This window comes from Haliotis rubra, unplaced genomic scaffold (assembly GCF_003918875.1).
Source record: "Haliotis rubra isolate DU_JTF1 unplaced genomic scaffold, ASM391887v1 Scf79, whole genome shotgun sequence".
NCBI lineage: Eukaryota > Metazoa > Mollusca > Gastropoda > Lepetellida > Haliotidae > Haliotis > Haliotis rubra.
The window spans coordinates 509,911-537,763 of record NW_025767512.1 but is presented as its reverse complement, the minus strand read 5'-3'; the positions used below and the strand labels follow the sequence as shown (position 1 = coordinate 537,763).

Genomic DNA, 27,853 nt, shown 5'->3' with positions numbered 1-27,853 from the left:
CACAAATTGTCCCAATGTAGGGTCGAACCCGGGTCTTCGGTGTGACGAGCGAACGCTTTAACCACTAGGTTACCCCATCACCCCTTGAATGCACGTCGACAGAACACTAGTATCATTCATACTATGTACCCTGCGGTAACTACAAACATTGTAAACGATTGAGTGAGTGAATGAGTGTATTCCAGCAATATCTCGGCGGGGGACACCAGAAATGGTCTCCACACATTGAACCCGGGCTTTCGGCGAGAGGGACGAACGCTTTAACCACTAGGCTACCCCACCGCCCGTGAACGATTGAACAACTGTCGCCACATGTCAATACAAAATGATAAAACAGATATAATGTTTCCGATAAAGTAAGAAAATATTTATTTGTCAAAAATAGGAAACGTATTTGCACTTTCAGCACAATTTATACACCACAAATGGTCACACATTCGGCTCCTGGGAAATAAATATTTACATCAAATTGTCAATCAAATCTAAGCAGAATAAAAAAAGCACAGTAAATTGGTAAAATAAGCAAATATTGTGTACAATAGAAGCAAACAGCACTATGGGTAAAGTGAGTAGATGCAGAGGATTTGACTGCTTGTCATATGAGACATTTTATCATTAACGATCACATTGGTCCTTGTTTTGCAGCACTATTGCAGGTAAATTAGTAACGGATTCAAGACTTAGTAATTAGCTGTATCCAACATAAATGGGGATACAGAAATGAAATTATAAGGACGGCTACTCGAACAGCATAAATCAGTCAACACGACCCCGACACCTCAGTCAGCACGACCCCGACGTTTGACGTTCTACATCAGTCAGCACGACCCCGAGCTTTGACGTTCTATCTCAGTCAACACGACCCTGACGTTTGACGTTCTACCTCAGTCAACACGACCCGACGCTTGACGTTCTACCTCAGTCAACACGACCCTGACGTTTGACGTTCTACCACAGTAATATTGACCCAAAGGCGTGAAGTTCTGATCCCAGCAGCTAAACTTGGTCATGACTGTGATGAATATGACTGGTGAGGTCTTTATCTGGGACATGGCTTCGGGAATGCACAAAGGGAATGTTTTGCATAAGGATGTTGATTTGTGCAACGTTACTGTTTACACAGCCTAAGGAAAAGAGCGTGCTGAATTTTAGGATTTATATCAAGGCAAATCTGACATTTGATATTGGTTTCATCCTTGTGTGAGGTTTATTTTTGAATTAACATTCCAATTCAGGCTTAGACATGTTTACTTTAAAAGCTAAGCATAAATATTATGCGTCATCTTATTGCAAGCCAGGTGCATAAACTATATACACTAACCACGCGTCTTCCTTTGTGTTTCATTGTCTGTATCTATGGTAACAAAATCTATCATACTGGACATGCAAGATAGAACCAAAGTTGTTGATTAACAATATCTCTCCGATTTTGTTCATTGTTCATAGAATCCCTTTCACTAATTTACATGATGTACTTCAAACATTAAAGTCATCATTTCGCATCTGGAACTTAAAATCAAATTAATGAAACAGTTATCCTTGTATGAGTTTCATTTTAATTATTTTGAAATATATCATGACGTAATCATGATAAATTTTGAAAAAGAATAGTAGAATTATCCTCTAGCACAGTTTTAGAGACAAACTTAGTCGTTATCAACTGACATGACGTTGTTACCGGATTTTCGTTGTTGTTGTTTTGTGTGTTTTTTTTTTCAAATTCGATTTAACCACTCAATGTAAATTCGAATGACAAATTATAAAACATGTTATGACGTTGGTATATGAAAATGTAAATTAACAGAAACGGGTGAGGGCATGAATGACTTCACAAAAACAATCAAAATGGTGAGTATGTTTTTACGCAAATATTTCAGCAATACCCAGCAACATCACGGCGGGGGACACCGGAAATGGGTTCACACATTGTACACATGTTGGGAATCGAACCCGGGAGTTGGCGTGACGAGCGAGCACTTGCGTCACAAGGCTAACCTATCACCTGTGTCGGTTGTGTAAAACAAGACATGCACACAACGTGACCAATATTCTATCTCACAGCACTTAATCATGATGTGAAATGTGTGGAGAGTTGCAACACATGCTACAGTGTTTCCCCTTAACCCTGAAAAGCTGCAGGTCCTAAGGACCCAGAACAATAAAACGTTATGGGTCCTGATCAGAATGTGAAGGCCCGATATTTTAGCAAAAATAGGAGACAACATTTGCTAAATTGCTTCTTCGAAAATGATAGTCATTTCACTTACAGACAACAGCTGGTGATCGAGATAAAAACCAGAAATTACTGAATGATATTTTCTGAAAAATAATACTGTTATAGTTATTGGGAATGAAAAAGTTGTCGGCAAAAAAGGACCTACAGAAAACTAAAGCTGTGGGTCCGAGTGGTATTCAGGCAGCTTCGGGCCTAAGGACCAACGTTACTTTCGAACGTTGCACATGTTCACCAGGTAAGTGGCTGTTTGAGCTTCATAGTGCGCTGACAAGTGCTGTGATATCATTGGCATGTCGTACCACAAACGACACCAGGGCACGAAGGCATATCATGTACTGAACACGTTTCCACAGTGTTGTTTTATCACCATGTTAGCAACATGAATGTATTATCGAAGCCAACTGTAAGTCACTTACATTTACAACCTGGAAAACGTGGGAAGGTATATATCATATCTCTGTAGGGAGCCTTCCATGGTCAGTTACAACTTCAACTACTAATTTGATGTTCAATATTCATGAAAATCGAGGTTTGTGCTTAAAAATATTGGCCAGGGTGCCGCTGTACAAGGCCATCTTAGGTGGCCTTAACTCCCATACTTTAGCATAGCCTAAGGTAGTCAAAGCACTAAGGTGACCTTAACTCCCATACTTTAGCATAGCCTAAGGTAGTCAAAGCACTAAGGTGGTTTTGTACAACAGCACCCCGTTCTATAAAATGGTGGGACAATACAATGGACAATTATGGATTTTTAGAACTTCTCGCAGGTTCTTACCAAGAATGTACACTGTAACAGTTCAACAGATCACACATATTCTAACAACGAAGTTCCCTGATAAATTTTATATTTTGATATTTTTAAGAAATTATATTATGGAAGCTGGCGAACTAATCATCAGAAATGAAAATATTATATGTCCATATATATGTGTGTGTTAATCTCATCTTGTGCTTAGGTTAACGGCTTGGAAATGCCCTCGGTTGAGACAACTTGGCAGCTGATAAATTACAACTATGTACATAATGTGTTCGAGGAGAAGGGGTCTACCCTAACGTCGCCTCACGTCGACAGAGACAGAGTCCGATATGCGGGCACCAGGGCATGATGACAAGCCATTGTCTGTGACATATTTCGTCATGTCCAAATATCTGAAAGTAATGCATATAACGTTAAAATTAGAATACTGACCTACAGAACATATGTCTGCACTGACCCGTTACACCAGCTGCAATATTGTGTACAACAAATTATTGACCTGACATGAATCAAGCATTGGTAGAATTAATACAAAATGATAAACTGAAACTAACATCAACCTCATGCGCATTCCGAGGTAGAAAAACCCCACTATCCCATTAATGTCGCATGTTTGGTTGTGATTTTAAATTGTTTAAACGCAATACTCCAGCTATATGGCTCCTGTTTGTAAATAACCAAGTCTGGACCAGACAATCCAGTGACTGACATCATGAACATCAATCTACGCAATTGGGACACGATGACATGTGTCAACCAAGTCGGCGAGCCTGACCACCCGATCCCGTTAGTCGCCTCTTAAGACAAGCATGGGTTACTGACGATCAATTCTAACCCGGATCTTCACGGGTTAAATGAATTGTTATTATGGAAGCATGCATCATTATTAGAAATGTATACTGATTGATATTTTAAACTCTTATATATCGAAGGTTATTCTGGAGACATGTGTAATAGCATTCTGTAACAGAATATGTAATATTCTGTAACGGCTCTTAACACGCACACGTGATATATTTTGATCGTTATGAGGTTAGGTGAGGTGAGGTGAGGTGGAAATTGGGTTTAACGTCGTGCTTGAGAATATTTCGTTCATATGATGACGTGCATGCGTGTGTATGTGTATGTGCGGCTGCTTGTACTAGCCGAGACTGAAGCTGGTTTTATAGTGCTAGCCCAATGAGATACCATGCCGCAGTGAAGCATGAATACCCCACTCAGACACATTATACTGACTCCGAGCTGACCAGTCCTTGTTGTACCCATTAATGCCGAGCGCCAGGCAGGGACCAACAAGTACCATATTTTAACGTCTTTTGGTATGACGCGGTCGGGGATCGAACCCGCGACCTTCCGCTCTCCGATCGTTATAGGTAGACATAGATGGTCATCATGAACATAGTTAATGTTATGGCATTGTTGGTCTGGATTGCTGTATTTTGTCATCGTGAATTATGCAATATTCATGTTGTCTATCCCTGTATACTTACTGTTCCCCGACGATCATCTGTGAAATGCCACCAGAAAATGGGGGCATATTGTTGTCCTCGTCCTGACCGCCGATGGTGACGGTGTATGGAGTTTTTGAGTCACCCCCACCGAAGAGAGCCCACCCACCCCCGTAGCTAATGGACGCCTCTTTGCCCTGGTACTCCACTTTCAGGGTGCTGCCAAATAAAAGTGGATAACAAATCATTGCTTTTCTTCAATCTTGAGATCTGAGAAATAATAGTGAGTGAGTTTAGTTTTACGCCGCACTCAGCAATATTCCAGCTATATGGTGGCGGTCTGTAAATAATCGAGTCGGGACCAGACAATCCAGTGATCAACAGCATGATCATCGGTCCACGCAGTTGGGATACGATGACATGTGTCAACCAAGTCGGCGAGCCTGACCACCCGATCCTGTTAGTCGCCTCTTACGACAAGCATGGGTTACTGAAGATCAATTCGAACCCGGATCATTACAGGTTCTGAGATACAAATGAAAAGTAGTTGTGTTATTTAGTATATCGGTTGAAGAGTCTCCGAACCTACTTGACTGTAAAGGGCGGGCATGGAGAGTGAGTGATTATAGGTTTACGCCGCTTTTAGCAATATTCCAGCAATATCACGGCGGGGTACACCAGATATGGGCTTCACACATTGTATTGGGAATCGAACCCGGGACGCTTTAACCACTAGGCTACTCCACCGATCCCACGGGCACGGTGCATGATTACTTGTCAAGAACGAGAAATCCGTATCGAAATTTGATTTCAATATCATATTTTTCCAGTGAGTGAGGGTGTATTTTAAACCCATATCAACAACCTATGCCAGAAATGTGTCGCGAAGACTTGGTTTGCATCAGGTCAGTCTGAGTACAATGTGTAAAGCCCATTTCTGGTGTCCCGCGCCGTGATATTGCTGAATATTGCTAAAACCTGTGTAACACTAAACTCACTCACTCACTCACTCACTCAGATCAGTCAGGGTCGAGGGTGGGAAGCAGTGCTAGAGCGATAGGCAAGGGAGACAAAAGTATATTCATAAAATATGTAACATCAAATTAAACAATATAAAGAATGTTTCTTATTGCTTTGTTTGTTGTATCAAGACATAAACAAAGGATGCAGTTTCCAAACAACATACTCGCGTGTGTCTCAACAGGAAGCATCCTCAATCGTCTTCAAAGTATTAATGGCGCCTGTTTCGTTTGCAAATGTTACGATTGTGTCCCGTTTTGCCCACAATGTAGATTTGCACAAGTCTCTAAGGTAATCATAAATAGTTTAAATGATAAATTCTATAAAATATAAATATTCTTCGTCCTGTCCGCTTATCTAGACTTGCCTCTTCGAAGGATAGAATTACTATAAACCAATGGGCTCAATGGAGCAAGGCTACCCACAATGGTGAGGTTTATGATTACAATCGATTATTGAGCCATTACTGAACTCCGATTATCGCTATGCATATTGAATGCGATAACCAGAACTAGTAGGGGGATGGGATGGTTATTTTCAGCGGAAATCCCCCTTTAAGAGATATTGCTCACCTGTCCTTATCTGTTACTTTGATTACAACAAACATGCTGTTATCATCCTTTGCATAGTCAAGGCGACCGTCGTAGGATTTCACGGACTCGGCAATGACGATTCCATTTTCTTCCATGGAAATAATGGCATTGAAAGTCTGGAAGAAAATATACTTCAAATTACAATGTGAATTTATGAATGCCTGATCGCAAGAAAACTTTGGGGTTTTGTAAGGAAAAGATTTGACTTCAGAACTAGCCTAACGTTCTGTCAAAGCAAAAGCTAGCTTCATTTAATAGCAATAAAGAAAGTATCTACGGCCAGACTACAGGAGCGCGTATATAAACATAATTTCATATATCTAATTAAATAAACAGAAATAAAACAGCCATTCTTCTCTGTGTACTGATTTACATAAAAGGATATTCTTCAAAGCATTTTACGATAGAATATCATGGAATGTTAATAACGAAGCATTTGTCAGTAATAGTCTATCTCACACAACTTGTTACACATACTACTCAACATTTCTAAGGATATGTTGAAGCAGAACCTGGAAGATCAGTGTTCATTCTGGTACGGAATGTTAAGTAAAATAGAAAACATACATTCAACAAATTTCCGTTTCATTGTCTTAACTGGGGAAGTTGCGTTTCTTCAAAATGTCATTTTTCGCTTTGGGGAGTGACGTCACTGCGTCCTCTCGTAACTTTTCACAGAATGTGTGCAATCTGATGGGATGGATGTCTTTAAAATCGTATCGTTTGAAATCGAAGAGGTACTTACAATCATACCGGAGTGTTAATAATAGAGTGGAGAATTCTCTGGATAATCAACATGTAGGTGAATACACATGTAGGTATCAATACCTCTTTACAGATACGTGTAAAATGTTCCGCCTTACTCCATCTGCTTGGTAACCATCCTTACAAATGTTGTGTAGCATATAATAAGAACAAAACAGACGCCAAATTGTCCATGCAAAACTATCACCAAAAATCCTTCCTATGAACCAACAAAACATTTAAACACTATGTCATTATTCGCTGAAAAAGAACCAATTCAAGGTGACAGTGTGAGAACACTTAAGTTGTTGACTAAAGCGCCCTGTAAATACTTCAGCGATATTATAAGTTTGTGAGTCTTAAGCGGCGGCCACATCTTACAGACACGCACATAAAGTCCGTTTGACTTCCTTTGAGACCGATGCATTGCCCACTAACACAAAATCTAATAATTGCAACAAAACCAAATTTTGCACAGTGACATGAAATCGACAGACCAACTCTGATGATTTGTCTCATAATTTTGGACACCCGAAAAAAAAAGTATTTCAACAAATGGTCATTATTTTGCTGTCATTTTTCGCTAAAATGTCATTTTTCGCTTTGGGGAGTGACGTCACTGCGTCCTCTCGTAACTTTTCACAGAATGTGTGCAATCTGATGGGATGGATGTCTTTAAAATCGTATCGTTTGAAATCGAAGAGGTACTTACAATCATACCGGAGTGTTGATAATAGAGTGGAGAATTATCTGGATAATCAACATGTAGGTGATTACACAATGGTATCAATACCTCTTTACAGATACGTGTAAAATGTTCCGCCTTACTCCATCTGCTTGGTAACCATCCTTACAAATGTTGTGTAGCATATAATAAGAACAAAACAGACGCCAAATTGTCCATGCAAAACTATCACCAAAAATCCTTCCTATGAACCAACAAAACATTTAAACACTATGTCATTATTCGCTGAAAAAGAACCAATTCAAGGTGACAGTGTGAGAACACTTAAGTTGTTGACTAAAGCGCCCTGTAAATACTTCAGCGATATTATAAGTTTGTGAGTCTTAAGCGGCGGCCACATCTTACAGACACGCACATAAAGTCCGTTTGACTTCCTTTGAGACCGATGCATTGCCCACTAACACAAAATCTAATAATTGCAACAAAACCAAATTTTGCACAGTGACATGAAATCGACAGACCAACTCTGATGATTTGTCTCATAATTTTGGACACCCGAAAAAAAAAGTATTTCAACAAATGGTCATTATTTTGCTGTCATTTTTCGCTATTTCTTACGAGGGGGAGCACTTGCTGGTAGAACAGCCAGGTAATCAACAAGCGTTTCAATATCACACGTACAACTCGCACACCTGTCGATTTCATGTCACTGTGCAAAATTTGGTTTTGTTGTAACTATTAGATTTTGTGTTAGTGAGCAACTCATCGGTCTCAAAGGAAGTCAAACGGGCTATATAGTTGACCGTAGTTGGGGTGAACGTAGTAGACCGTAGTAGACCCTTATTTGACCTTAGTTAAACGTAGTTAAACGTATCAAAGCGTAGTTCAACGTAGATCACCGTAGTTATAACCATACTTTGAACTTCAGCAAACCCAGGATTTGGCCGTGGTTAGACCAAAAACAATTTCAACATGTTCAATATATCTCTACGGTTAGCTTGAATGCCATGACCCTACTGTTACCGTAGTTTGATAATTGGACGTGGTTGGCCCTAGTTCTCCCTAGTAGACCGTAATTGACCCTACTGCATCGTTGTGTTGACCGTATAGTACACCGTGGTAACATGGCTACGATCAAACTACGGTTTACTACGTTAATCACTACGGTCCAGGGCCCCGTTCCTCAAAGCGATCGTAGCGCTAAGGTGATCGTAACTCCCATACTTTAACATAGACTTACGACTGTCGTAGCGCTACGATCGCTTTGAGGAACGGGGCCCTGTAGGACAACGTTCATGATCGTAAGATGTGACCGCGCCTTAAGGTTCATACACTTTGCACTGTCAACTTGAACTGCATAATATAGAAATGTTCCGGATATCTGAGTTATGTATTTCCCGTTTTTCAGAATCTACGTCACAGTCGTTGAAATCCTGGCGTCTATGCTTTGTTGATTGTCTGCTACTGATGCTTGTGCAGAGAAGCTGGTAGTCATAAGAGTGAGTATGGTTTTACGCCGCTTTTAGGAATTTCGCGGCGGGGAAAAACCAGAAATGGGCTTCACACATTGTACCCATGTGGGAATCGAACCCGGGTCTTCGGCGTGGCGAGCGCACGCTTTAACCACTAGGCTACCCCACCGCCTTTGGTAGTGATAGGAATTAACAGTAAAGAAAACCTAGTTGCAATAACAGAATTTGAAGATGTTTAATGGAGAAAAGACTGAAATGAACTCTCGACATACTAGGTATTAGGTTTAATAATGTGACTTTCTGTTACGTTAACATGTGACGGAGATTATGAGTCCTTGTGAAAATATTGACAGAATGCATTCCCTTGTACGATCATTGTTAGTTGAACGATCATTGTCATAGCAACCGTGTAATTTGAAACGACCGAAGAAAAAAGGGAGATTACTCGCTACTGCAACATCAACACGTGACTTTCATGCACGGGGAACACTTTACAGCTAGAACACGATAACCTTTCAGGTTTAACGATAATAATAAAAACTGGAAATAATATTTCAAATACACCACCTGGAAGCGATCATATATATGTCCAGAAATCCGTTCTAGTTCAAATCGTGTCCAATTTATCAGTCAAAACTTAAAGAGAAGATCGCATGTCTCGGTAGATAATTTAAGTAAAACCTGTTAAGTTTTTAACCCATTGTAAACCATGCGAGACAATGATAAACAAACGCATCCAATACGATAAAAAGTTTATAATTACAAATGCCTTTTAAGTTACAAAAACACCCTTTAACCTATCAGTTGCGTTTGTTTCTAAGGTCGCATACAACTAGATCTATACAAAACTTGGTGAGTGCTAAAAGTCGTGTCACCTTAGGCACATCGTCCTCATCATAATAAGCCTGTTAAAATCAAGCAGCGCATTAGAAGAGAAAATCTACAAGCAACTGCATCAGAGGTAGTCCGCCCTCCAAGATCTCATGAGTTGCAAACTAAATATACACTTTGTTTACATCCAAATTACGTTAAATAAACAAACGACTACAACACTACACAAATTAACACTGTAACATAAAGGTGATAAAATGTTTCTGGTGCATTCGAAAGAGGCAGGGATGAATATATTTTTAAATTACTTTCTTCAAAGTTATTTGTCAAGTAAGATATACTGTGCATGAATTATCTTCAGAGCACAATGCGTTATATAAAACTTGTATGGCCCCGTTCCACAAAGTCATCCTAGAGCTATGGATGTCCTGGGACGTACTTGTTAAGTTAGAATGGCCTCGTGGAACTCAGCCCAGTAGGAACACACAAAACTTTAACCTTTCGCCAAGGCCGTCAAATGGGAAGATTGGTTTACTCCCAAAAGTCATACATCCCAATTGTCAGACAAATCAATTAGGCTCGACTGTGAATACAACCTAGTCTTACCCACTGATGTAATGAACCTGTCCCATACACTAACCAGATGGTTTTCACATTTGTACAGAAATACTTTGATCAGAATACCAATGTTGACAGGCTTACTCAATCACTGGGATCCCCAAATGTGTTTTCACAATGTACTTACACATATACTTAAGAAGTCTAAGAAAAGCTTTTCTGTGCATGTATAATAATATTAAATCATGTGTTCAATCAGTCATTAATTCTGATAATCTGTATTCTTCTTCAGAGCGTTAGATTGTATTTCTAGAGACAGTAGGACTTTCACACCGTCACGAACCTTGACTTTCGTTCATCGATGCGTATCGCAGTAGTTCTACTGACGTATTTTAAAAGTCCAAGAAATGTTTCTTCTTTCTTATAATTCTAAGATTTATACCAGTGGACAATTCACGGGTTTCGAAGGATTGTAGTGTCAGGTTGTCAATGTATTATCAGTTCCAACAGTCACTCCCATATCTATATCGCCCAACATGAATCCTGTATCGGAGGTTAAACCACGTCCCTTTATGCGATCAATAAGGTGATGCGTAAGTGCCGTGTGTATGAGTGAGTGAATTTAGCTTTACGCCGCACTCAGCAATATTCCAGCTATATGGTGGCGGTCTGTAAATAATCGAGCCTGGAAGTGACACTTCTGAACATCTTCCTGGAGTTACTGACAGGAAAAGATATTTACAAGAACATGGTCTTGACGAGGAGGAAGCGCAACTGACCAGAGTACCCATTTTGATTCTACTGTGAGTTACATAGTATGTGTCCCATATTTCACAGAGATAAGTAAAGTGATGTACATACATCTCCCTTCTGGTACTGTAATATTGGCCCTAGACTTGCACGGGTTGCGACGATGACGACGGCTGCAGCATCCTCCGTCGTCCCGTAGGCGATCGGCGAGCTGGTATTGACGAACTGCACACAGGTGAGCAGGGGCTAGAAGATAAACACTGACATTGAACACCAAGGATCTGCTGTGGACGTGAACGTAACCATGATTTCAAAACGGAACTTTGGTAAGGAGACAATATGGAATTTTTCAGTCGCATTCCAGAGTTTTCTACCTCTCGTGCTTCCAGATCACGTTTGTTTGTTTGTTGTTCAACTCAGCAATACTTCAGACTGGATCAGACAATCCAGTGATCAACAGCATGAGCATCGATGAACACCATTGGGAACCGATGACATGTGTGAACCAAGACAGCGAGCCTGACCACCCGATCCCGTTAGTTGCCCCTAAAGACATGCATGGGTTGCTGAAAACAATTCTAACCAGGATCTTAACTGGTCGCCAAATCACATTCATCTGGACAGTTTGAAAGGGGTCCTGGTTTTACAAAGTCTTGCTGCACTAAACGTACCATTAGCTCATTCACATTACCAGTGAGTTAAATAAATCTTTTATTGTGCTGTTTGTATACCACTTCCAGTTTGGAAGCGTAACTATTTGCAATGTCTTAATCCAGATGAAAGAAAAGAGTAGTTTTAGACTGACGTCCCCAGTGAATATGATGCCCCAGCTGGAATATTGCTGAGTGCGGCGTTAAACAACAAACCAACACACCAACGTTACCCATTAGCAACAACACTACATGTATGGAATGCTTATATCAGACACATCTGAATATTCCGCTCGATTTGGCTTCCACTTACCCACGTTTGTTGTAACGGGAGTCCAAAGTCAGACTTAGTTGATTGCATAAAATCTTTACTGTACCAGGGGCTAGAGTTTCGAAGTTCTCTTAGCGCTAAGATAGTCGTAAGTTAATTTTAATGTATCGCACTTACGACTATCTTAGCGCTAAGAGAGCTTCGAAAATGTAGGCCCTGACTGTTTCCAAACCAGTTCCATATGAATGGCTGTAGCGCCGTTCAACAATATTCTGATCCCCAACTTGATTTAAACTTCAGTGTAAGTCAACAAGGTTAACAGAAGATGGTATCCCCCTTGACTCACTCACTCACTCACCTTGTTACTGGTGCAGCTGCCGATATAAACACCCTCTGCACGTTCAACATCTGACATTGTCATAGTGACGTCATTGATCTGAAGCTTTCGCACGCAGCCAATCAGCGGCCTGCACACAATATATAGAAGCCATCAAAACATGTTTACATTTCCAATCTGAATTTATATGATTTAGTTTATAGCTTTCATTACGAAAGTATTAAGAATACATCATCTGACGTTTCCAATTCATTAACATATATAAGTAAACTTTCAGTTCAAAGTAACTACTAAAAGTAATGTACCCCGTGATACGATATTGATCATACCCGGTTTGCTTGTCATAGTTTGTCCAAGTTAAAATAGCTTGGATCTGACACAACCCGTCATGTCTAAGAGTAAAGATCTGAATAACATGAGTTGTGTTCATTTCGAACCTGACCATGGTCCAGGGACCCGATCCACAAAGCGTTCATAACGTTACGACCTGTCGTAACTCTGTGGTTTAGCATAGGTTTACGAATGTCTTTGCGCTACGAACGTTTTGTGGATCGGGACCCTGATCCGCAAAGCGTTCGTAAATTTACGACCTGTCGTTACTCTATACTTTACCATAGGCTTACGATGTTGTAGCGCAACGAACGCTTTGTGGACTGGGACCAACGTTTATATTTGAATGTAAAAATCAGTAATCAATAATATATTATGTCTACATCCTATCAATTACTCATAGTTCTGCTAATTTGATTTTACCTGAACTTGTCCCCCATTCTCCCTCGGTGTTCTGGCAGCATCCCCCCAATGAGGATGCCCTGGGTGGGGGTCTGTATCCTCTCGGGGCGCGTCCGCTCTATGGAGAAAAGTCCTTCTTTGCCATCGATCTCTGGATACGTCTTACTGTCCCTGTATCCGATCTGAGGACATACATACATTGGGTTCATACAGGACACAGTCTCCAGTATATGTACACTGATGGAGCCTGACCCGATCCCGTTAGTCGCCTCTTATGACAAGCATGGGTTGACCACTTCTGACCTGGAGTGAGTGATTGATTTTAGTTTTATGCCGCACTCAGCAACATTCCAGCTATATTATTATTATTATTATTATGTGGGTATTTACATAGCGATGTAGTCCATCCCACAAGCATGCTCAAAGCGCTTCTTTGTTTATCCCTCGATCACTGGATGTCAATCTCAGCAGCACATCATATTATCAATCTCAACTCCCTGGGGATCATACAACTCTTGCTGCCACTAGGCGCACCGAGTTAATGCAACTTTCTCATCCAGATGGCGGCGGTCTGTAAATAATCGAGTCTGGACCAGGAAATCCAGTGATCAACATCATGAGCATCAAAGTACGCAAGTGGGATACAATGGCATGTGTCACCAAGTCAGCGAGCCTGACCACCCGATCCCGTTAGTCGCCTCTAACGGCAAGCTTGGGTTGACAACTTCTAACACAGATATTCAGGGGTCTCAAAACTGCCAGTCCGATAGATAATTCACATGCTTCTTAACAGGAAATAAGTACAAGGTCAAATGCATGTAATGGCTAACATGTGAGCAAAACGCAAACATACGTACACATAAACATGGAAGATGTTTTATCAAAAAGTATGACTTCTCACTGATGGTTGCTTTTAGTTTTGCACCTCATGTAAAATATTGTGGATCCACTTGTTCTTAAAAAGAAAGTTTTAACATCAAATACAGTGAGTGAGTTTAGTTTTACGCCGCAACAAAAGCAATACTCCAGCTATATGGCTGCGGTCTGTAAGTAATCGAGTCTAGACTAGACAATCCAGTGATCAACAGCATGAACATCGATCTGCGTAATTGGGAACCGATGACATGTATCAACATCAAGTCAGCGTAAGCCTGACCACTCGATCCCGTTAGTCGCCTCTTACGACAAGCATGGGTTACTGAAGGCCAATATTCTAACCCGGACCTTCACGGGCCGGTTAACATCAAACACAAACAAGCGGCTACTATGTGATTGTTCAGACAAGCTTGTCCTCTTGTGTTATCAGCCTACCTTTAGCGTGTGGAACATCCCATCATTATATTTGCTGTTTTCTTCTATAAGAACCACTGCTTCTGATGGAGTCGTAGTCTCAATGTACAACGTTCCGTCTTGTAGCTGTGCACGTAGCTGGAAGCCCTGCCATCAAAGTTGTGACAAAATTATTGTTGAAAGCAAACTCGTGGTTCAAACACGTTATTATAATATATGTAGTCATATTTTAATCTGATTATATCTATCGTGCAGGTATACCTGTCTCTAGAAATATACAATACATGTATATTGAAATAAATTATCTGGTCAAACCATAGAATACATTGATCGCACAATCGATGAATGCATCAAAGGAGATAACCGTGTCTTCATATTAACGAATATATTTAAAAAGATCCTCCCGACTGTAACCAGAGTGGAAGTGAATGGTATTATCTGACAAGTATTTAATTGTATCTAGTGCAGTTAGAATTGCCTGTTGCATTAATCGTTATTCATTTCATGTGTTCGTATCAGCATCAGGACAGGTTTTCCCTCGTGGGTAAAACGCATGAGTCCCATTCAGTGCATTGACATTGCTCTATTATTTAAAGTCCGCATAAAACTATATTTACTTAGTTCCCCGAATTATCAAGAAGAGTTATTCCATAATGAAATGGGAGTGACCTTGAGAACAAGTCACTTTTCTAAATTAGATGCAATGCATGACAACACTATGAAAAAAGATTGAGTGAGTGAGGGAGTATGGTCTGATTCCACTTTTAGCAATATCAGGGCCGTAGTTAACTTTTCTTAAGGCGGGGGACACCAGAAGTCGGCTTCACATATTGTACCCATGTGGGGAGTCGAACCACTAGCCGCCCTACCGTCCTTAAAACATGAAGAAAATACCAACTTACTCTCTTAACGACGGTCATAAGGAAAGCGTTCTTCTGTCTCGTTCTGAACTCAAAATAGACGGATCTGGTCCGATGTCTCAACTGCGCTGTGTGGACCGGGTAGTGGGCGTATCCGTTCCCCTCAAACACCATGGAGGGAGGCTGCAGCGACGGGGAGCTGTAGGGAGTTCATGGATCATGGTATTAGAGTTAGTTCAGCTGAATACTGTATAGTATTTGAAATATTTATTTTTCTTTGTGTAATTACTTCTTTCTAATGTTATTCTTGAAATTATAAATTATCATTATTTTTTAACAGATCAGATTCAATCCAACAGTGTCTGCTACCCATCACGTAGTGGGGCCGATACTCACCAGCTTGACGTGCATGGAGCCGGTACTTTGCCGTCGCTGGTCTTCTGTAGCAGGCCCACCGACCGACCGTTCACCCTCAGTCCGCCCACACAGCCCTTCCACACGTCACCGTTGAGGTACATCTGCAACACCAGCAGGTGAGGATACAACACCCGCAGGGAAGGAATTCGCAACCCAAATAGGAATACTATAGAGATAGGATAGGGATACAATACTAGCAGGATAGGGACTGACCAGCAAAATAGGGATTCGCAACCCAAATAGGAATGCTATAGAGATACTCTACAGCTACTACACCCTCAGAGAGAAAATACGACATCTCATAGGCTTCATATCCGATGTGACAGTTTACTCGAACGGTTAAATTGTAGTTTACTTATCCAACCATATACAAGTATATAGCTATTCAAGTTATACAGCAACTATACCCCTGAATCATAAGAACATATCGATTTTCAGCATAGGCCTACATACGGGCACTGTGTCGGGTGCACCTCCAACGTAGGCGGCTAGAGGCGGGGGTTGTCCGTACGGCATTTCCACAGTGTCTTCCACAACGTCGGCGTCGTCACTTCCTTCTGGCCGAACCATCAGTGCCACTTTCTGACCATTCCTGGAGAAATAATTCAAGGTACCACAATGTGAAAACTCATAAAATTTGAAAAACAATTTCCAACGAGACGAATCTAACCGAAATGATTCTCTACCATCTCCGCTGCATCAAAATGAATGTCCTTACAGAAAATGCCCCCTCTGATTCCACGTCAGTGCTTTTCACAGAAAAGGAAAAAACCCGTAAACAGGACAGTGAAGACGTCGTGTTCATTATTTCAAGCTAGTTTAAGAATTGGACAGCTGACTGAAACATACTCGAATTAACGTGTGTGATAAATGGAAAACATATCACTTTTCTAGCCGTGAGTTTATGCTACAGGTTCTCCCAGCACTATTTTGCAATGTCCTTACAGTGTTTGTTAAAAAAAATCAGTTCCGATAAAATGTCAAAAGTCGTATGTGCGTGATTATTGGCTAATGGTGCACCAGCATTCTTTTAGCTATTGGCAGCCAGATGTAACAATTGGGTCACACTGCGTTCGTACCTCTGTATGAGCACGTTATACCACTTGTCCTTCTCGAGGGAAATCTTGCTTTCAACGTCCCCGGTCTCATAGCCGCCCTTGTCGTAGACGGTCATCGTCAAGGTGTTGCTCGACATACTAAGGCTGTAGGACTCCTAAAATTGACAATGGTTTATCTCGGAGGGAGGACATTAAGTGAGTTATTTGGTGTAGAGGTTAATGAGTACGTTTTCCAATACACGTTTGGTGATGAGCAACATATACAACTCAATCCCTACTCCACCCCCATTAGGCACTACCTGAGATCACCATACGAATATCCACCCTCACCCCTACCCCACCTCCATTAAGCACTACCAGAGATCACCATACGAATATCCACCCTCACCCCTACTCCACCCCCATTAAGCACTACCTGAGATCACCATACGAATATCCACCCTCACCCCTACCCCACCCCCATTAAGCACTACCTGAGATCACCATACGAATATCCACCCTCACCCCTACCCCACCCCCATTAAGCACTACCTGAGATCACCATACGAATATCCACCCTCACCCCTACCCCACCTCCATTAAGCACTACCAGAGATCACCATACGAATATCCACCCTCATCATCACCCCTACCCCGACCCCATTAGGGCACTACCTGAGATGACCATACGAATATCCACCCTCACCCCTACCCCACCCCCATTAAGCACTACCAGAGATCACCATACGAATATCCACCCTCACCCCACCCCCATTAAGCACTACCAGAGATCACCATACGAATATTAGAAAATATTAAATGAAGTCTAAGGCTTCTTCGTTCCCGGTGTTACTTCCAAACAATCACTTCGCCATATTCCGAAACCATAATCATCCATTACTCACCCAGAGGAAGCTGTTCAGTCGATGTTTGTTGAGGAATTGTTCAGCTGACGTCGTCATTCATAAATTGTGTCTACTTTGTATGTTATTGTTAATCAAAGCTACGTTCAGTAATATTCTGTATCAGCTATATCACTGCGGCTGATGGTCTGTGCCTCAAAGTCCCTCTGACTACCACAATAAGCCGGGTATGGGTTCGAATCCCAGATGTTTATATTGGTTTAGTACCATAGCCATGCCACTACCCATGTACTGACTGAAATTTCGTTCTAAAGAGAGTTTGTTTGTTTGAACATATTTTATTCAGTGTTGAAATGGATTGGGCACAAGTTATGTAACTTATTACCGCCCGCTCCCATCAGAAACATGAACAATAATGAACAATAATGATTGGACGTAATGGATGGTCATAATAATATTGAGACATATTATTGATTAATTGAAGCGCTTACTTCGTACAATGTATTTATGCACATGTCTAAAGATATTTTCATTGATAGTATTTGGCGGAGCAGGGTTGCCGTAAAGAATGGTATCAATGTCTAACTGAACTTTTGATAGTTCAAAGTCTTTCTTCAGATCAAAACGGCAACTCACAAATTTTGGACATTTTAAGAAGAAATGGTTAGCATCTTCCACCGGAGCACCACAATTGCAAGCTCTACTCTCTGATAGATTAACACGAAACAGATCTGCTTGTAATGAACTACACGAATGTCTTAACTTCGTGTGTAGTATATTTGTCTTATAAAGAGAGTTTCACGTTTCAATTGTTAAAAGTACATCTGACGATAGGACAGAACTATACAAATCAGCGACATCAAAAACTTTAATTCATGTGTTCTCACCGAATTGTTCCCAGACACCAACAGGATTTGTCCGTCTGCTACTTCCGGTCTGATACAAACTTCGACAGACGTGCGCAGGGTTAGAGACTCGTCAGAAGCGGCAAGAGGCAGGGGGAGATAACCCTCATCTTGTTTGTTAATGCTCATCTGTAATGTGATACCGATATGAATCATGCTGATTGTGTATTGGATGTGTTCAAAACTTATTTCATTCAAATAGATCGGTTTGTTCCGTTGACAATGGGGTCTTAACTGCCTGTATTTGACTGTTATTGTAGCAACATTTCAATGCGGCGCACAGTTAAATTAAAATACAATGTTTCAGATAACCCAGACCTTCAGTAAAATACAACCTCCTTTCTCTATGTTATGTTTTAGATACTATGTGAGTGAGTGAGTTTAATTCTACGCCCCTTTTAGCAATATTCCAGCGATATCACGGCGGGGAACACGAGAAATGGGCTTCACACATTGTATCCATGTGGGGAATCAAACCCGGGTCTTCGGCGTGACGAGCGGACATGTTAACCACTAGGCTACCCCACCACCCTAGGTACTATGTCTCTTATAAGGCATGTCTAACGCACCTGTATAGAGGCGAGCATCATCCGCGCCTTCTCCACCTTGCTCCTGAGACTGGAGATGTTGGCTTGTATCTGGCCAACAGTCACGTTCACTCCCGTCACCATTGACGGAGCCAGTCGGGTCAAGGTCAGTATGGATCGCATTTTAGCCTGCGCTTTACCCTCTGTGCAAGTAATAGTAAAGAATATTTATTTAACGGCACACTCAGCAATATTCAAGCTATATGATGGCGATCCATTGATCCAACTTCTAAATGCCTCTCAAAGAAGTCATCCATATATTGTCATCATTCCTTATATGATGGTGGTCTGTACACAATCGAGTTTGGACCAGACAATCCAGTGACTGAAATCATAACCATCGATCTACGCAATAGCAATACGATGATATGCATCAACTAAATCTACGATCCGGACCTCCCGATCCCGTTAGTTTCTTAGGATAAGTATAGGTTGCTGAAGATAGATTCTAACATGAACTCCACTGGTGCTATGTTAAGCGCGCTCACGCACGCACGCACGCGCACACACACACGTGGTTCTTGAGTCCTTTTACTGGACAAAGAATAAAAGAATGAGTGACGGCCTTATATTTGAAAGTCAGCTAAAACTTACTTATGAAAAGGTATACCTTTGCTGCTTTCAAGAAGTGAGTGAGTGAGTATGGTGTTACGCCGCTTTTAGCAATATTCCAGCAATATCACAGCGGGGGACACCAGAAATGGGCTTCACACTTTGTACCCATCTACGGTATCAAACCCGGGTCTTCAGCGCGATGAGCAGACACTTTAACCATCAGGTTTCCCCTACGCCCGGAAGTTTGAAGAGAAAATTATTCAGAAATAAAATTTCAAACCGTACTGGCTTCTAAGGCTGCAGCATAATCTTGGCTTTCACTTCCACCACTTCCTCCGCTTCCCCCATTGGTGGTGCCACCTGTCCCACCGCCGCCTTTGACCTCTTTCACTTTGCGCTCCGCCTTCAGCACCGCCTGGAAGGTCTTGCTCTGGGTGATATTATAGACCAGGTCCACTCTCTCGTGGACATCCTTAATCCGGTCGGAGATACGGTCAATATTGGGCCTTTCTGTGCGCCATTCATTCAGAAACTGCTTGGCTTCGTCCACAAATCTCCTTGAGGATTGCAGGTTGACCTTAGCAGCGTTCCACCTTGTAGAAAAGGCTGAAAATCGGAAGTAAATTAATAAACAGGTTGTGAACGTAGGTTGGTTTGTTGTTTAACGCCGCACAATATGACGTCGGTCTGTAAATAATCAACAGTGATCAACAGTATCCTTTGAGAAGACACTTTATCAGAATGAAGGACCATATAATACCAAAAATTCAAACCGTTTTTTCTTTTATAGATTTTGCTGAATTTATTTTGATCGGTATGTGACGAAGTACACGAAAAATTAGAAAAAACTCACCTCTTGATTTGTTTCTTGCCGTTTGTGATTTGACGAGAGTTATGTCCCCTTTTTGTCCCAGCTGAACCACGTGAATCCGCAATTTATCCCCTTAAACACAAAGTCAGATGTTGATTTAGAACGTTTAATTCAATACTATTTATAAGCAGTGTGCGAAATAATTTCCAAACTTTGCTAGCCAGTCAGGCTAGCTATGTCTGAAAGTTACTGGCCCACAAAATAATTCACTAACCCGAAATTTGAATGTAGAAACTAAGCAAAAGATTACAAATATATATGAGATCTGAATAAGATATTGTCGGCATGACACGGGTTTCATTATTAAGCTGCTAATATGATGAACATTTTTATCAAGCCATAATCTTGCATGATATAAAAGTGCATTATAACTTAACAATTCGGAGAGAGTGTTACATTTACAAAATGACCCCATGAAAATTCACTAGCCAGTCTGGTCAGTGACTGTGGAGATTTAATGCCCCACTGGATTTTTACTAGCCATGGGCTAGCGGGCCAGTGGCTATTTCGCACGCTGTATATAAGGGGTCTTATCTATACGGTTTTGATATAAATGTCCCACTATAAGTTCTACAAATCATTTCTATGTTAACTACAATGTAGGTTCCAGTCGGAGACCCATGAGAACATGAAGGTCACGTGATATTTAGAAGCAGACATCAGAGCAGAGGTGAATCATACAATGGTAAAAACGATCATTGAATAATGCAGTTCTCATGTGCAAATACTAGAAAACCAGCTGCCACATATAAATTATAGTGCAGAAGCCGTACAAATTCATTCAAAGTGTCAGAAACATTTAAGTGTAGACCTAATTACATGAATGTTTAAATCGTTAAGGTATGGCCATAAATTATCGGACCTTTCTTCCAGCCGATATGACTCACATGTCTAAAATCTAAGCAATACCGGTTTGGTTTTAACAACCGTTTTTCGCTGCTTTGTTCCCAAGTCACCAAAAAACAGAGTATTCCCTGTGACCTCACGTCAGTCAGAATGCAAAACTGTGAAACAATCACAGAAACAACATATTTCCATCCTATCCTCCGTAAGAGCAACATTTTTTTAGATCTTTGAAAGAAACGATTTCGGACAAGATTTTTAAAATACACTAAGATGCATGTCAATTATGTTCGAAAAATGTTTCGTTTCTCAAAAATGTATGCATTTCATCAAATTACATAATACTTGCAGAATACTGGACTAAACAGGACTGGGCGAATGACAAACATGTTTAAAATTTACCGTTCACCAAAACATAACTGAATCTATAAATAACTTGGACAAATGGGTCTTTTTTGCATCTCATCATCCCCATACAACACAGGTATTGTTTTTAGCAATATTCCAGCAATATCACGACTGGGGACACCAGAAAATGGGCTTCAGGGGGATCAAACCCTGGTCTTCGGCGTGACGAGCGACTGCTTTAACCACTAGGCTTCCCCACCGCCCCATGGAACAAAAGATTAAAACATTCATGTACGACAGCAATACTGAAAATTACCAAAGTTCTTTAACGAGTTGGCCGGAATTCTTTTGGGATTTTGGTCTTCGTCAAAAATAAAATCTGAACCATCTCCATCCGGGTCCTGTGACGAGGTATCTGTTCCGCGTGCACTACCCACGTCTATGTATTCGTCGCAGTCGATGGGGGTGGTGTCACCGTCATCGCCGGAACCCGTCTCAAGCTCCTCGCAGCGTCGACGTAGCTCGCCTTCGTCATTAATCGCTAATCGTATACGGTCTAACACAGTGTGGATTTGCTGAAATTAACGAAAATGGGCATATTTACGTGTACACACGTTGACGTTCAACGTTCACTCTCGCAACAATGCACGTGCAATTGCAGCAGTGAATACTTAAACTGAACAAAACATTGGTATAAAACATTAATAGACTAAGCATAGGTAGGTTTCTCCCATCGAAATCTATAATCTCTTTCAATACAGCCTGTGATGACGGCTGACGTTGTTTTATACGTCATCTCGGTCAATGACACAAAACAACATGGTCTAATCAGAGACCATATAACATTATATGGTCTTGGTCTAATCTAAATCAGATCTTACTGCTGGTTTCCATGAAGAAAATATCTGAAGACGTCCCCTCACAGTCACGTCAGACCGACTTTTCATTCGACCAATCACAGCGTCGCTGAAGAGTTCATAACGAGACGGTCGAACTGTGTTTTTTGGTCAAAGACATTGGTTTCCTTACACTTTTTTCTCGCTGCCGCAAATTTGCTGATTCGGCGCGATGCAACTTTCACTCACTTTCTTCATTACATCCTGCATATCTAACATACATAACATTTTCTTTTGAAAAAATATTCCCTGTTGGTGAAACAGTACATACCTGTACATGTGCGAGGAGTCTATCGGCGAGTAAGGTCGCCTGCAGACGGTATGACACTCCCCCACCTCTGTCTCCTCTGACAACATTCGTGGCCTGTCTTATCAAGGGGTTCATCAACCTAGAACAGACATCTTGGATTAATTCTCTAATATATTATGGGAAATACCTGGATCCATGGGATTCGACAGCTTCGTTTTGAGCCCGATTCGAGAGAAGCTATTAATAGTCGTCCAGTGAATACATTCATAGATGAGCGAAGGTGGAGAAGCTTCGTGCGAAGTTCTCGATAAAAGAAAATTAATGTAGATTGTGGCGTTATTTCCGAATTGAAACGATGGTAAGGAAGGGACTGTCTATAAGATAACTTCTGTAGGGAAACCATAAGACTGACACTGATGATGTGCCCTTGACAGACATAACTCTCGTTGGTACCGTATGTTTGTGTTGTTGTTTTTGTTGTTTAATGCTGCAATCGGCAACATTTCAGCCATTTTCCTGCCGCCTGTAAACAATCGGAAACAGACAAAATGGTGGTGGATGTTATGCGCACCGCTCCGTCGGGATCCGATGGCGTGCAATCAGCCAAGTGACCAGATCCATTACGTCGTCTGTAACGACATTGACTACAGGGGCATGTTGTGCCCCTATATAAAGCAGAAGACATGCATTATCCATGTGCTCACGTCAGTGAGTGAGTGAGTAAGTACGGTTCTACGCCGCTTTTAGCAATATCACGGCTGGGAACACCAGAAATGCGCTTCACACATTGTGCGCATGTGGGGAATCGAACCCGGGGTTCGGGGTGACGAGCGGAGGTTCACGTCAGTAGCAGCCTCTCCACATTTAGAAAACATTACAGTTAACCCCGGTAATCGGGACACTACGAATTCCGGACGATTGTGTTTTCTGAATAAACTATAATGTCACTTTGTTTGGAACCGATTGGATGATCGGGGTTTTACTGCATGTGACTAATGTGGCCTGACATGTGATTCCTTAGTGTTTGTAAAGGATGACCTAGGATTCCGCATTACAGGCCCAGGCTAGTTTTAGGTATATCACCTGGCGATTATCCTGGCGAGCTGTTCCAATTCATTGGCATGGTTAACAGCTCGGTCAATGATTGGTCGGAGTCGATCCCTTTCTGCGGCAGTGATGTATGTAGACCTTCTCGGCCTTGACCTTGACCTTGACTTTGACCTTCCGTGTGGTCTCCTGTCGGTGAAGGACACGGGAGCTAAAGGATTCAATCCTCCGCCCTTCTGTCTTCTTAGGTCTCCAGCAGCAATCAAGTTACCCTGAAGTTAAAACCAAGTTACTATTTGAGACCTTAAATGTTTTGAAAGACTCAATTAGCAGGATATTCTACAATAGCAGTCGATTAAATCCAATACACCATATTTTTTTTCACCTATTATTTGAGTACAATGTTGAAAGGCGGTTAAAACGAAGTTGAGCAGCCACACATGTGGCATTTTGAAAGACTCGGGTAGTAGGATATTCTACAATAACAGTCTATTAGATCCAATGGAACATAAATCTATAGCAGTGAATACAATGTTGACTTCGTTTTCAGTTGGATAAAGTCCTCAATCCGTCGACTCGTTTCGCTCGTGAAGCTCGTTCTCCGCTAAACGTTCTCGAACAAGTCTTACTTTCGAGACTAATCGACAGATATCGGACTTCAGTAGTACTGCAGTTGTTTTGTACTTTTAAAATCAGGTATCTGTAGACAACAAGTCTAACGATGCCTTAAATGTCCTGATACCTGTAAGTGAATGAATCTTGTCTTATGACAGAATCGGCAATATAACAGATATGTAGCGAACGGTAATACTTGAGGCCAGGCCAGACAGACCGTTGAAAGCACAAATACGTACGCCCGGTATTCTTGATGGCAAGTTGTCAGTCAGTCAGCTTGCCAACAATTCCGTCAAATGGCGCTTGGGGTAATCATGTGGTAACAGGGCTGCATAAAGGGCTTAGGGACAGTGTAATCTTCGGGAGTGCTACGGTAGCCTAGTGCCGAACACAATTCCCCACATGTGTACAATGTGTAAAGCCCATTTCTGGTGTGCCTCGTCGTGATATTGCTGGAATATTGCTTAAAGTGACGTAAAACTCACTCTATGTATATTAGAACTGAACAGCTTAAACAATGGGTGGGTCAGAAGACATTTCTATCATATGTTTGCAATAGGCTAGCAATATGTCGGGGATGAATCAGACCATCCAATCATATACTGAAGTAAACACGTGGCCTAAGAATGATTCTGCAGTCTATACCCTGGAGGTGGCGGCCGCATCTCTCAACACCTCCTTTGCCTTCCTGACCAAGTTGGACGCCGTTATGACGTCGTCTCTAGCCGTCCCTCCATTCGTCAGCTGCAAAAGCAAGGAGTGTAAACTTGATTGTTGAATCTCATTAGACGTCTAACAGCTGGAAACTGCATCGAAAATATAAACAAAGAATGAATCTTCACACTATCAGAATAGAATGTTAATGCAGGGCAAGAGAGTAAATAATTCTTGATTTTCATTTTATTGCTAACGTAAATATGTATGGAGAGTGAATCCTCTATCGCTCCATGGATATCAATTAAAAAACGTCACTAATCATTGCATCCATTTCCGCCGTCCTCGCAATCTCAGGTTACCTGCCCTTGGTTTTCACTCGCCACACTGATCGGCTACGCTACTGGACCTACCATACCAAATTTGGTATCACCGCCACCAACCACTGACATGAACCGAAAGGTTAGTCCGGGTCCCCGAAACGCGAGCCCTGGGAATATAAAGGGTGCGGAGAGTTTAGTTCTTACCGAGAACCTGCTCATCTTCCTTGCAACCATGGCGGTATCGAACTCGGCCTGAAGCTTCCAGACTGTCATGTTGACATGGCGGACTAAGTCGGAAAGCTCGCGTTCGTTGATGTTTTCAGACAGGATCTCCTTCAGCTGTAACACGTAGGAGTCTTGCTTCTGGCACTCGCTGAAAAACAGGTGCCCGTTCACATATATATTAACATACACCGCAAACATAAAAAGACCATCTCGATCATTGTATCTTCTTAATCTGTTTGGGGCGGTTATGCCTTATGCATCCTTAATGAGGGGCGGTGGGGTAGCCAAGCGGATAAGGCTAGTGGAAGACCCTGGTTCGATTCCCGACATGGGACAGTGTGTAAAGCCAATGTCCGGTGTCCCCCGATGTGATATTGCTGGAATATTGCAAAAAAGCGGCGCAAAACTAAACTCACTCATTCAATCTTAGTCTGTTTAAAAATCCAAACAACCCCTACGGTAACAGTCACTCCTCGACCGCGTCTGCAAGGCGGTCACAGCATATACGTTATCGTAAGTCTCATACATTAACTGAGTGAGTGAGTGAGTTGGGTTTCAGGCCGCTTTTAGCAATATTCCAAACATCACGGCGGGGCACACCAGAAATGGGCTTCACACATTGTACCCATGTGCGGAATCAAACCCGGCTCTTCGGCGTGACGATCGAACGCTTTACGACAGTCGTAGGGCGACGATCATTTTGTGTAACGGGTCTCTGGTCTGCTAACAACATACCTTTTCATGACTGCAACACAATACCTGGTCGCATTCACAACAAAATGTGAAACTGACAGCTAGTCTATCGCTATTCTTGTAATTATGATAACTCTATTATTTTTTTTTAAATATCTAAAATTCGATAAAGTACGTATTAATGTACTATGTACTTACTCGACCATATTCTGAGCATGATCAAACTCAACCTTCGTCAGTCGCTCCGCATTCCGCACCGATTCCAAATTCTCTCTAAAAGAACTGAATTTTGGCATGTCTGGTTTTCGGTACGTCCTTGGTCGGGTATCCCCCCCCTTCGATGCGCACGCATGTATATCTCTTTAGTGAGGAGGGATATATCCATGACGACATCTGAAACGGATCAGACCACATATTCTAAAGTGCCTGGACTCAGGCATATAGTCACAAATCCCCATTAAAACCACCAACTTAGTGTATTCCAGCTTCTACACTTCACAGAAACAGATGGATCTTAAACGGCCACATTCTACAATGATTAGCGCTGTGGAGAGGGGACTAACCGGCTAGCTTACTTGTTTCTGTTGTTTGTGTTGTTTTACGCCGCACCCAGCAATATTCCAGCTATATGACACTGTCTGTAAATAATCGAGTCTGCAGCAGACAATCCAGTGATCAACAGCATAAGCATCGATCTACGCAATTGGGAACCGATGACATGTGTCAACCAAGTCAACGAGCCTGACCACCGGATCCCGTAAGTCGCCTCTTACGACAAGCATGGGTTGCTGAAGGCCAGTTCTAACCTGGATCTTCACGGGTTCCACCGACTACTGTACATTGTATCTGATGCTAGCGTCCTAACTGACTGCAGTGGGTCGCTAATTGTAGAACTGGTGAAAACAGACTGAACCCGTTAACAAATACAAATACAGTCGTTTCACCAACCAACTACTCCAGAATGTATAGTTCATGTTTATAGCAAGCTCTTAACATGAAGGCTATGGTCATTGAATTTGTCTCCGGCAATACAATATAGTGAAACAATATAGTATCCAGACGTCACTTTCGTCCCGGTTAAGCGACCATTATCACGTAGTATATTCCAGGTATTCCTAACTCTTCACGTCCGGATAATACGGTTTTCTGATTAACGAGGTCCGGACTTTGGGGGTTTCTCGGTATAGTGATGCAACTCACCATACACCATATCGTTTGCCTGAGCTATGTTCCTGAGTTCGTGCCTCACGCCCATCATTATGGTATAGCGGGTATGGTTGAAGGCGAAGTCGTAGGTGTCGTGCATCTAAAACAGGAACATGTACATATATAACGTATATTCAGCAGGATGCAAGTATTCTCAGATGGCTTTGTACTGCTGGCATGTTTCTTGTTTAGCGTTGCATTCAGCAATATTCCTGCTATACGGCGGCGGTCTGTAAATAATCGAGTCTGGACCAGACAATCCAGTGATCAACAACATGAGCATC

The 27,853-nt window shown here is 41.7% G+C and overlaps 1 protein-coding gene across 2 annotated transcripts; it reads right to left on the bottom strand.

The window, feature by feature from the left end:
- Positions 1-345: 345 nt before the first annotated feature.
- LOC124261170 (laminin-like protein epi-1) lies at positions 346-27,671 on the bottom strand. Of its 2 annotated transcripts, XR_006894269.1 has the most exons (23): positions 27,564-27,671; positions 26,562-26,756; positions 25,650-25,818; positions 25,114-25,212; positions 23,890-24,125; positions 22,828-22,945; positions 21,977-22,235; positions 20,452-20,541; positions 19,884-20,204; positions 19,026-19,186; positions 18,439-18,585; positions 16,731-16,864; positions 16,105-16,243; positions 15,631-15,752; positions 15,277-15,433; positions 14,396-14,521; positions 13,106-13,266; positions 12,374-12,482; positions 11,206-11,340; positions 6,034-6,170; positions 4,484-4,660; positions 953-3,385; positions 346-883 (listed from the first exon to the last, which is right to left on the bottom strand). XR_006894269.1 is itself a non-coding variant. In XM_046695500.1 (22 exons), exons 2-22 carry the CDS (start codon positions 26,657-26,659, stop codon positions 3,286-3,288), a joined length of 3,195 nt encoding a protein of 1,064 aa, XP_046551456.1. In that variant the 5' UTR covers positions 26,660-26,756; positions 27,564-27,671; the 3' UTR covers positions 346-3,285. The 2 variants fall into 2 exon arrangements, 1 of the variants encoding a protein (XP_046551456.1); XM_046695500.1 differs by having other exon boundaries at positions 346-3,385.
- Positions 27,672-27,853: the final 182 nt, after the last annotated feature.